Raw genomic sequence first — 12,180 nt, forward strand, 5'->3', positions numbered from 1 at the left:
TTCCTGCGTGAGCAGCACACGAGAGCGCTCACCAACAGTTTGTGCTACCTCATTCCTTGAAGCCTAGGTCTGTCAGGGGTATAATGCAGAAGCGTCAAGGTTAAGCTAGCGTACCTGCAAATGACGTACGGGGAGGCTGGTTGAGAATGTCTAGGACTCTGGGGCTGCATATAACATCAGGGCCTAAGTGGGAGTTGCGACATTTCCACTGGATCTTGCTTGCTGGTGCCAGCGCAACGGGACAACCTGCCTCGCTGCCCAAGCCTGCTGCAGTACCGAACCGCCGTGGACAAGCATATCGGAGTCTAGATGCTTTTGACGAGGCGTGGCAAGGCAGAAATCTGACCCTCGCATGCTGAGAATAGGCGAGACTTCAAGGAGCGTCGTTCCGTTCCAATTATACTACCAGGGAATTACCAAATCTGTACCTGAAACCCAGAAGCCTCTTACCGCTTATGCTGGAAAGCTGGGAGGACGTGCGCACCTTGTTGGCGGAGCGGGAGGCGTCAGGGTAGCGGTACGGAGTACGGCTGCTACTACTACTACTAATAATGCTATCATATGGGTAACAACTAGCAACAAAGAGTTGTGGTACTAGTACATCTCGGGGCGCACATCTACGTCTATCTAAGCCCATCCCTTCCAAAGAGCTGTGGAACAATAACCACTGGAAAGAAGGCGTCTTACCCATCTATCCACAATTCATGGATGCTCGACAGGCCGTGGATCATGGATCATGGATCAAGGACCATCATCGACGCTATCCCAAATCCTGGTAGATGCAAATGCCACTCCATCGTCTCGATAAAAATTACGGAGTACAAAGTACATTGTGCTACTACATACAGCTGGCTCCCTACCTAGGAATACTGCAAGATTGTGGCGACCAATGCCGGTAGCTCAACATGGTAAGAGCTACTGTATTCCATCCCTTGGGCAGCGATCAAGCAAACCATCCAATTCTTTTTCTTCTTTTGTTTTCGCCCTCGGTTAGTACGTCTTCAGACGAAACGTTCCAGATTGTGTTCCACGACACCACGGGCTTTCCTCATTAGGGGATAACATTTTGATACCAAAATGATAACCAAAGGACTACCTAACACTGCTACTCAAGTTTTGTTCTTAGCATGGATGCTCATAACGCCTCAAATTTTTTTTAATCCGAGTCGTTCGTCTGTTTTCAATAGTGATTGGTTGAGCGAAGCATCAACTCAGCGCTGGTGTAGAACTAGCACTCATTGCTCCGAAGCGGAGAAGAAACTACCTCGCTCTCTCATACCCTTTTTATTGGTGTGTGTTGAAAGTTCCAGGCGCTCCTTACGGAGTTCTCCCGCTTGGTAAAACCGACAGCTTGGTGAGAGGGCAGGGGAGGTAGGGTGGCACATGCCCACCTACTTGTCTACTTGTCCATATGCATGTGCTAGCAACGCTTGTACCGGACAATCAATCAGTCACCAAGACAAAAAGACACGACGGGCTCCCGGAAAGGGGGCTTGACTTTTTATGGTACCGGTCCACAAAATGACGGCCATGACAATTGCTTGCTGATGGGCCAAGCCGAAGTGTGACAGCGAGTTCGCCTGAATAGTCACCACGCGCATATGTAACTGCGGGCAAGCCTTTGTCGAGCGTTGCAATGACAGCGGCTCCCCTCAACTGGCAGCTTCTCACCGCTCATGACACGCCAACTTTAGCCTTGCTGAAACCTCCAAAGGCCATTGCCACGTTGGCACCGTCCTTTGGGCTCCCAGGCTCGGGATCTTGATCCCGCAAGGCCATCTGAAGCGACTGCAGATCGTGTTGGTAGGAAGTTGGGCCAGACGAGAAGCAAGGGGTGGAGTTTGCCAGATAAGCAAGCTTCTGTGTTTTTTTTTTTTTTTTACCTTTTCGCATCTGAACAGTTGTCATCCGCTAGCGATTGGCGACGGGACCAGATGTCCCACCGGTTGACGAGCCACATGGAACTTCGGGTGAGAGCCGCGGCTTATTGGCTTACCTCTGCGAACACAACCGCAGCTTTGCTCCGGTAAGGATGCAAAAGGGATGCGCGGCCATCCCATGTAGAGGGGAAATTGTCGGCTGTGCACATGTCCAGGCCCGTGGAGCACGACAGCCCAGAGCGGCATTAACACGACATATCCTGGAAATTCTGAATCAGCACTGGGCAGCAGATGCAGCAGATGCCACTGAGCTCAGCAGGCATGAGGGGCTCAACAATGGCCGGGGCTGCCCTGGCCCCCATGTCACGACAGGCTGATGGGACAGCGACAGCCAGACGCCACATGTGTCGTACAAATACGGGCTGCGTAGTCAACTAGTGAGTGTTCAGGGAAGCCGATTCTTTAGCCAAAAGAAAGAAAAAAGGGAGACTGTGATGAATACGGCCGGTCTTCGTGGTCTTTGTGTATTGGCTGTGAACCCACTCTGCCTCAGCTTAGCCTTTTTGCCGTGCCCATATTTCGTTCGAGCTTGTCCTAGGCCCGGACGGCCCGCAGACGTTACGTATGATGGGCATGAGAGATGCTGGTTTACATACTTGTACTCCTCCATGGGACTACAGGGAGGAGGCATGTCAAACAAGCGCTGCACAGACCGACAAAGAGCGGATTTGACCAGGTTATCGCGGCCATGCACACATAATTCGAAGGTTACCGCCATTGAATTTGTACAAGCGGATCCGTCAAATGATACCCTGATCAGGAAATCTACTATTCGTCAGCTATGTCTGGCATCATATAATTTGACACAATGGCTTTACGCCACATATCAAACGTTGTATCCGGGCTATCAACGTCTTGGTTCGAAACGGGAGAAACTGTTACTTGTTCTCTACTCACGCTAGTTTGCTACTGCGAAATGAGCAGAAAGATGGTTTAAGCAACACCAAGTGTTTTCACAAAGGGCAGTGATCGGCTTAACGCCCTCTCTTTTTGCCTCGTTTCATCCTGGTCAGCTGTTCTTCCGCATAAGAATCCTCCTACAGCAGCCAGCCTTATCGATCATACAGCCGTGTTTGACAGTAATTGTGCAACAAGAGGGGAAAATAGAGGGCAATGCTAGCTCTTCAAAGAAAGTAATAGGGCATGATTCATGTCCCCTGAACGCTGCGGACCGCTTCTGACATTAGCTTTGGTTGCGAATGTATGGAGCCGTGGGCGGAACTGTGGCAGGGGTGTCCCTGTCCTAGCCCCTTTTTGCCGACCCGAGTTGTCGGGACGTTGAACCAGAATGTCGGGATCGTCTTCTTTTCTCTTCCCCTTCTTTTCGCTTTACGGAAGCGGTGAACTCGAAGCTGGGCAACCATTGGCACCAACAGTCGTGGTTTGTTTCTTCACTACAGTTGGGCAACTCACCAGGGTTTATTTAATTGCTGTCGGCTATGCCAAAAGTTCACAAAGCCTGCTCATGATGCGGCCGCTGAAGCCTGCGAACGGACGGAAAATGGAGTTTCATAAGCACACGGAGACGACACCGGGGCCGACCTCCGTGCCTGGATCTGACGGCCGGATTCGTCTCTCCCATTACCAACAAGTAGCAATTTAACCGGACTCAAAACGGCACTAAAATACCTCATTGATTACACTGAACTCTGGAATTGTTTGACACAATTTCTGGTGCACCGAGCTCATAACACGACAGATTGCGCTTATGACTCCGACTGCTCCGCCACCCGCGGTCGTATCCTTACCTGTTCCCGTTATAATCTAATCTGGTGTCCGTACCTGGAGGAATTCGGTGACTAAACGAAGCTGATGGGCTTTTCCCCTGTTGGCCAATAGTTGTGGCCGATGAACTATGGGGTATGGGCTTTGACAGGAGCGGTGTTCCCCGTCATGTTTCCCTCTGATCACCCATGTCAAACCACTTTCTGAAGATACCTGCAGGCAACTAAGCATTATGACATCTGTGCGGAAATGGCATACGCGTTCTGCAACCTCTTGCGGAATTATGGAAATTTCCCATGGCCGGGGCAGAATCGTCAAATGTACAGCTGGTCCCCGGGGATGGTAATCGGCGATCGAAATTGAAACCTGGATACCCGTGACGATTTGATTCGGTCTTACTATGGCCATTACAAAGCATACCTTGACCGACCCCGTGGTTCCAGGAATAACTACAAATGACGGAGTATCGTGCTGATTGTGCGGGATGCCACCCTGGTCTGATCTGATATCCACTTTCTGCTCTCACTTCCGACATTCAGGTACGAAACACGAGAGAACAACCGCGGCCGCAATTCTCTGACAAGGGCCTCATGTTTCACACCGTCCCGCAGCAATGGCTACCGCGCGTAATGAAACAACGTGCCCGTATAGCAGCCGCTGGGGAAGCATCAAATCCACCGACCTTACCTTGGGCAATGTGTTACAACACTAGAAGAATGCCGACACAACGGATCTAAAACAACTCAAAGCAGTTCTTATTGCGGACTCCCGGTACAAAGTACAATTACGAAAGATATATATGCCAGGAAAAAGCGCCCCCCATAACCCGTCAGCACCAGACATGCATTTTTGTACAAATTCCAAATTCCAGCCCCCAAACACCCCTTGGTGATGTAATAAGAAAGCCTGTGCAACAAAACATGGATCATCGCTTTTAGTGCTGACCTACCACGTTTAACACCATGTGAAAACGGGGTTCCTGCTTTTCACAGCTTCGAGACGCTCCACAATGACCTTTCGTTGATGACCCATCTGTCCTTCCGCGGCGGCGTAGCCGAGATCCCCTTCCAAGTCGTCATCATCAGCCCCGTACGAGATGTCCCCATAGAGCTGCTGAGCTATACTATTGCTGTGCTGCCGCGTTGCAGGGGTGGCATACGAGTATCGCCGCTGATGCTTTTGGTTCTGGTTCTGGTTCTGGGGTTGATGGCGCTCAGGCTCGTATATGTTGAGCGCGCGGGACGGGCCTTGGAAACCTCTACTGGGCTGCGACTGGGACTCCATCGTTGGTCTGGTAGCCACAGGAGTTCCAGACGACTCGTCAGGGCCCATGAAGGGATCGTCAGGCGGACTCGCCGTGTCGAATCTACCAGAACGGGGCATTTCAGCGGGTGCTGAGGCAAGGCCAAGAAGATCGTCAACAGGAACTCGGCTGGTCGGGGCAAAGCCAGTAATATCAGCTTCATCAAGCGACTGCCGCTGGGTGGTGCTGCGGCGCATCTCCGAGGAAGTCATTCTCATGGGCACAGCAACAGGTACATCAACGTAATCATCCCAGACACAGACCTTTGCCCGGCGAGTCAACTCCAGGGGACCATGATCAGGAGTCTTGAGCGCCTCCACCACATTCCAGGCTTGGCCCTTCATGACGGCAATCTGCTTGGCAAACATGCGCTCCTTGAAGTCTTCGTCCATTTGAAACACCTTTTTAAGGGCCATTTGCGTCTCACTCCACCATGCTGTTGATGTGAGGAGCGGTAGGAAATGGTCTCGCGTCTTTTGCGAGAATGGCCGGCCGATGAGGTCGACCGGAAGGAATAGCCAGCCAAAGGGGAAACTAAGATTTTCACAATCTGTTAGCTATGATGCTTCATTACGAGCCTTTTGTACAGATGGAATATCTGCACTTGGGAAACGACTCACCTTCGCCAAGCATCAGGATGCTTCCATGGCCACGAGAGCGAGTTGTCAATGGCGCCAATTGACATATTTGGTTCGGTTTTTCTGCGGGGAGAAGACGCCTTCATCGGCTTCTGGCGCTTGTAGGGATACGATGCTCGGGTAGGTTGAGGTGGCATCTCTGAGGCATCTATTGGTCTAACATTGGCCTCTTCCTCATCTTCTTCCGTAACGGGTTCCATGTTAATCTGGATAGGATCTGACGCCAGCGATACCGTGCTCGTCTCCCAGTCCACTTTGACCATCCAGTTGTCGAGACCACGATCGGTATTCCTCATGATGTAGTCTAGAATAACGAGTTTCTCCAGCTCTTCTCGGAAAGATTGCTTCAACTTTTCTGTCCATACGAACTTGTTGGGTCCTGGGGATGCGTCTTCTCGACCATCGCCATGCTGGCCCTCTTCATCATCACTGGAGGCTGCATCATCGGCAGATGCAGAAGCAGAAGGTCGACAGTTGTCGGCCCAGCGCTTTTTCTTTTGTCGATTGGCTTCGTTTGAGCGAAATCCTGCCCAGTACTGATCCGGCCAAGGATTCTCGCGTAGAAAGACGTTGGCGTCTTTGAACCCTTTGAGGAAGACTTGGAAACTGCCGGGTTTAGCAGGAAGAGGCTTCTTCTTTTTCTGAAAACTTCGCCGGTCCCAATAGGGATAGTGGAAAGACTTGGACGACAGCCACACCACATCAGTATATGGAACTAGATGCGTCCGTAATTGATGATCGAGCACATAGGCCGCCGCCTCGCTAACATATGAGAGATTAGGGATAAGACTGCCATTTTGAAAGAAGTTTTGTCAGTATTTGAAGTAGTATGCCGTATTTCCGTGGTGAATTAGACTTACCAAGCTCGCCCAAAGAAGCAAGGAAACAGATTACGATGTATCCATTTGTTCCATTTGGGGTTTCCTGCTGCGTATGGCTCCTCGTCCTTGGGCTTAAACACGCCGACGATCTTTCCATCCGGATTGCGAGCAAAGTAGCTGCCAGAGCTTCCTTGCGAGATCATACTGGGATGGACTTCCTGTCGAATTGCTTGCCGCACGCTTTCAATGACGGCATCGAACTGTGCCTTGGTCATGCTAGTGACCTGCGGCTCGGCGAGAGCCTCGGCAGATATTGGTCGTACGCCTTCCGGAGGCTGGAAGACGGAGTGGTGAATCTCCAACCGCTCTTCTTCCCCTAAGCTATGTCTACCCTTGCGCTTGAACTTGGCCGCAATTTCTTCGGCCCATCGTTCAAGTCGGGCATTGATGGCCTTGATATCCACGCCGCCATTGCTCCCCAGGCGGCGACGAAACTTGGGTCTCGAAGGACCAAGCTTGGGGCTGGTAACGTTCGAGCGGTGGCGAGGCTGAGATAGAGGAGCATATCGAGGCGCGGATAATGGTTGGAGAGATGCGGTCGATTCGGCAAGGAGGTCAGTGTCGGAATCGTCGCTGAGATCTGCCTGTGCTAGGCGTTCGTAGCCCGTCGTCCCGGAGCGGTATCCACGCATGGTAACGCAGCGGATACCTCAAGAAACCGTCTCCTTTTTCGATGAGATTAAAATGATACGTAAAATAAAGCGTGGCCCGTCGCTAGGTATGTGCCTTTCTGGAAGCGGTTCTTTCGTCTGTGGCGGTGACAGCGGGATGCTGATGCTCAGCCTTGCTCCTGACGCTGTAGACTCGGGACTAGAGCGGTGCTGATGTTTCACAGGCTCTTGGTACAAGGGTGGCACAGGAAAAGAGGACCAGGCGAGACACGAGGCAGAAAGAGGACGGACGATTGACGACGATGCAAGCGCTCCAAGTTGGATGGAGAAGGGAGAGGCGAGAAGCGAGAAAATGGAGAGAGAGTAACGAATCAGTCAGTAGAAGGAGTGCAGGAGAAGCGAAAGACGAGATTATTGCATCACTCAAATGAAGGAATTCCGCACAGATGGAGGGGCAATCAGGCGTGTTGGGGAGAGTAGAGGCCGAGAAGCGGTGCAACAGCGGCGTGTTTGCCGTCTGATGCGATGCTGGGGGGGATGTTGAGGGCACGGAGGAGGCCTGCGGTGATGATGGTCCAGTGTCCAGTTCAGTGCACAGCGTTGACGCACCTGCAATAACAAGCACATGTCATTGCGGCTGAGCCGGTCCTTTCCCTTGTCGTGGATGGCGCGTCGTGTGGAAGCTGCCAGTCTGGCACCTTTCCTAGCCGGCACTAGGGCTGTTTCTGATTATGTCAGCCAGTTCGGGTGCGTCATGGAAGCCTCAATGTAAGGGGGCGAACTTTCTTTGTTAGTTGGAAGCCCCTTTACTCTTTCACTGGTATCATATCCTACAGGTTGAGGAGATACCACCAATCTGTGGCTCAAGGCTCTTGCATTTGTTGGCGTCAGCATCAGCACTTTGAGACTGCATCGTCGATTGGGTGCCATCCAGCAAGTTGTCTGCATGGTGCGCATGTCCTGATGCGTGTGTGTGCGTACTTGGAGCGTCACTGTTCTGTCGGGCAGCCGTGATATCGTGAGGTGTCCACCATCTAGGCATTCTAGCTTTGACGGGGGCTTCCTCCTATGTTCCGGCTCAAGACCTGCCTTAGCCCGCAGTAGCGTTGACAAGACGACCGTCGGCACGGAGCACTAGCAACGACAATAGCACGGAGCGGCATCAAGCTGAAACCTCAAGGACGCGGACGTGAAACCGCAGCTCAGCCGCGTCTGCGGTGCGCTGTCATGTGTACGCATATGACTGGTACGATACCCGGGGAAAAGCTGCAGCAGTCACATCGAATGTCTCGGCTGGAGTGCCTGGTTGCGGCCTGACCTGTCCGATGCTTGATCCTGTCATCCTACCAGCTCTCAGTTCCTCCCGCATCCAATAGGCCACCAAGGAGCACTGTTGAGTTGGCTTGGCTATGCGGGTGATGTTGGGCAGTGCTCACTCGCCCTTGCATTGAGCTGTGGGGGATGTGGATAGCCACCATAAAGTCAGCTCCCGGATTCGTGAAGCTCACGCTCTACTGGACAGAAAGGTACGGCTTTGCCGCTGACCGGTAAGAGGGTCCGGATGCTGCAAAGATATATGACTTTTTTGTGTTCTCTCTAAAGCCGCCTGTACATGATGAAAGGGGGGAAATGTAGCTGTGACCGTGAATGACAGAAAAGGTATACAAGAAGGGGGGGGGGGAAGGGTCGTAAAAGATGAAGTGAGTGTCTCCATCGAGGCATTCCCATGGTGGTGTGACAATCTAGCTCATTCCTCTGCGTTCTAACCAACGATCCATGGCAAAATACAAAACACATTTGATACTCATCTCTGTTGGTAACATGTGTGTGTAGCCGTTATTACATTGGACCCGCTCCGTCGGCCAGACGGTAGCAGGCCCCTTTCCCTCCCTCCTTACCTTTATTTTCCGAAAGATGGGCGACTGTAAGCATCTGTTGCCTGTGAAAGCTGTTGCCCGTAATAGATTTTTTCCCCCGCCGTATGTTGTGAAATCCTATCCCTATATCAATCTTTGTGATTTTACCATAAGTCGTTGTTCATTGGACAGTAGCTGGATGTGCCACCATCTCTAAAACCCCCTCGGCTCGCTGGATAGACTCGCTTGTCTTTGAAACTCCGTCTATGCTTCGATGGTTGCATAGTTCCAACTGCTCTATATCCAATGGATTTGGGCTGGACATTTTCTCTCCGATCCAAGATTCCTCTGTCATGGGGGGTAGCCCAAGGCTGGAGCCAATGGCACGCGGAAATATGTGTGCTAGGATTAGCCGTATAGAAGGAATGCATGTGCAAATAATGCTTATGTTGACTTCGATGGTCGACCACCAGGCGATGCTCCAATGGTCCCAGGTTGGGTTCGCCGTGTTGGCGAAGTGGACTAGCGACTGGAATCGGAGGATGGAAACGATGGTTGCTCTGAGAATGCAAAGTTAGCATATGGCTTACTTAGGCCAAGATGAGATACGGGGAGACTGGTCGTACATCACTCCCGTCATAAACATAATAGCAGCACTTAGCTTCCTTCTCCACTGAGTGTCGAGCTTGTATAGCTGGAACAGAGGAATGACTATAAGCCAAAGATCCGTTGCAACATTGACGGCTGCGTTTGCCCACCCAAACGAATTCATGTCGATGCAGTGCCCGTGTGATGAATTGCTAAATTGCCCCCAGGCTAAGCCCAATGGCACACACTGTGCGAGGCTTCCAATGACGAAGCTGAGACCAGCAGCGATGTTGAATATGATGGTACCCCAAACCACTCTGCGGAAGGTAGTCCCCGGAAACAGGTCAAGATAAAAGAGGGATAAACTGATCTTCACAATGGTCATAATGACCACGTAGAGAACTTCCATGGCTAGGAACCACCGAGCAAAGGAGGCAGCGTCATCTGGAGTTAATGTCCAGATATCTTTCCCCAAACCATGGCTACTCAGTCCCGAAATGTTGAACGCGATGCAAGGAATGCCGATAAATCCTGCTGCCAGCAAGGTCCAATCATCGGGCCCAAAACCCTGCCTGATGCTGAAGAGATATTTGGATATGAAGCGGATACCCGCTATCATAAGAGTTACAGAGCTAAGAGTAAGATTCATCGTCTTGAACCGACCAGATCGGTCCCGCGCTGGGGCACTGCACACCGTTTGTGTAAGATTCATGGTAGCTTTTACCCAGTGTTAGCCTTCGTTGAACCACAAAGAAGTGCAGAAAAGAGGCCCTGATACTTATGGGCAAGAAAATACACGTACTTAGGCTCTCAGAAAAGTTGCATGATGACTGAAAGCAGGAGAAAGTTTGAGACTGTTGAGCCAAGCTCTTGCATATACATGATAAATCAAGCTCCGAACAGGTGGCAGTGAAGCAATCCAGCTTTCAAGTGGCGGGAGCCAAGTTAGCCTTTGCAGCATCAAAGGCGATTTGATTCGGATGGCAAGCATCAGTATTACTTACAGCGCACAGAGGCAGATGAATCGAATCGGGCTGTGGATTGACACGAGAGCTCAGCATATTGGCGTCATGCCGCTGGCCTGAGCTGATAGGTAGAATGGTGGCCGCGGATACAGCAATAGTGGTCGCTATAATAGCGAGCGATGATCTTCGAATAATCATGGTCTTGTGGCTGCTGAAATCTATGACGCGAATGAATGAAATGCCATCGAGATCTCAGGGAACACAAAATGAAGAGGGATGCCGCCATCTTCATAATAAGAACCCCGGCTTGATGCCGCTCCCTTCAGTTTCTTGGGATAGCAGCCATCTCAATCGCCATCCGATGGGTGCTAACTTTTCCCTTGCTTCCCGGTTGCCGCTTTGAGTGGAGCATTGGCGCTCTACTGGGCTGCAGGGCAAGACTTATGAGCAAGGGGTAAAAAAAAGCCAGAGACTTTGTACCATTTCTTTGACTTTCCAGTTGCTTTTCGGACCTTGAATATTGTGATACAATGTATTCAAAGTGAAAACATAGCTTAGAAGATGGTGGGGATGGTGGGCTACCCATCTGGGAGGTCGGCGAATATGGAGGACTTTGGAGGGAAAAGCTGTGCTGCTCTTCGCCCCCTCCCGATCATGACTGCTCCACAGAAGTTGGTACTCAGCTATAAGCCGGTCAAAGGTAAAGCTGCATACTCATTGATGGGATCGATATGAGTTTGAGGCTGAACTCTCCTAAAAGAGCCAAATGAGAAGAAGAATCCCTTTTGCAGCGCCCAGCTGATAACATCTGGAAGGGTCGCTGCTTCAATTGCTGTTTGGTCGCAAATGACGTTTAACGTGGAATAATTTCATCAGGAAAAAAAAGAGTTGTCAAGGTTCAAGGCAGAGCAGCAGCAATGGCCAATTTGTCCTGAATCACCGAGATCTGATTTTCCTTTGGACTGTTCCATGCCCCACGACGACGGGCGAGAAAGTAGGTAATCGGCCGTTCTCCGTATTTCGAAGTAAAGAAAGAATCCATAATGGTCACTGCTATCTGAGACACGGGATTTGCTTCCCTTTCTGCTGGTCAGTGTCTCTCCATGCAGATGGACCCATGTTGGGAAGACACCAGAGGGTGCCCTTTTCTTTATTTTATTTTCTTTTTGCTACGTGGATGTTGCTAATGAATTGATGTGATTTTCTAGACGGAGGGGCGCTAAGTTTCGTTTCGTTTCGTTTTTTGGTCAGGGCTTCTCCCTCTTTCTTGGTGCGCGATATGAATGGCTGTATGTTGAGACAAGGAGTATGAACTAGGGCGGGAGGCGCATTCAGTCAAGGCTGGCAACCAATTCGAACCGTGTCTTGCCCAAGTCGCTGCTCTGTAAACATAATTTCGCGTCTAGATCAAGGTAGTATTTGCCTTTCATTCAACAGAATTACAATTATTCTGCGGTACCAGTTTCCAGCGTAGATTTCTTCGACGGATTCTATCCAGTAGAATCACGGTGGTCAGTGTCTGTCCTACCCGAGAGACAGGAAAGGGTGGGGTTTCGGCGCCGTAGGCCCACACAAAATCGGCCGGCTTGAGCTGGTCTGGGGTCTTGCGTGCTTGTACAAAGTGCTCGCAATTCATTGTCATTGGCATTCAAGTGGCAAACGATGCAGAAGGC

The 12,180-nt window shown here is 51.0% G+C and overlaps 2 protein-coding genes across 2 annotated transcripts; both read right to left on the reverse strand.

Moving 5' to 3' along the window:
* Positions 1-4,619: 4,619 nt before the first annotated feature.
* Positions 4,620-7,119, reverse strand: T069G_01772 (phosphatidylinositol 3- and 4-kinase domain-containing protein; the record flags this gene model as incomplete). The annotated part of the gene is made up of 3 exons (XM_056168982.1): positions 4,620-5,502; positions 5,589-6,395; positions 6,467-7,119. The coding sequence occupies 3 exons, from the start codon at positions 7,117-7,119 to the stop codon at positions 4,620-4,622; spliced, it is 2,343 nt and encodes a 780-aa protein (XP_056034298.1).
* A 2,016-nt stretch (positions 7,120-9,135) lies between these two features.
* On the reverse strand, positions 9,136-10,705 carry T069G_01773 (CFEM domain-containing protein; the record flags this gene model as incomplete). Its single annotated transcript, XM_056168983.1, has 4 exons — positions 9,136-9,514; positions 9,581-10,259; positions 10,345-10,465; positions 10,547-10,705. 4 exons carry the CDS (start codon positions 10,703-10,705, stop codon positions 9,136-9,138), a joined length of 1,338 nt encoding a protein of 445 aa, XP_056034299.1.
* Between the last annotated feature and the right edge of the window lie 1,475 nt (positions 10,706-12,180).

This window comes from Trichoderma breve, chromosome 1, assembly GCF_028502605.1.
Source record: "Trichoderma breve strain T069 chromosome 1, whole genome shotgun sequence".
In the NCBI taxonomy this organism is placed as follows: Eukaryota; Fungi; Ascomycota; class Sordariomycetes; order Hypocreales; family Hypocreaceae; genus Trichoderma; species Trichoderma breve.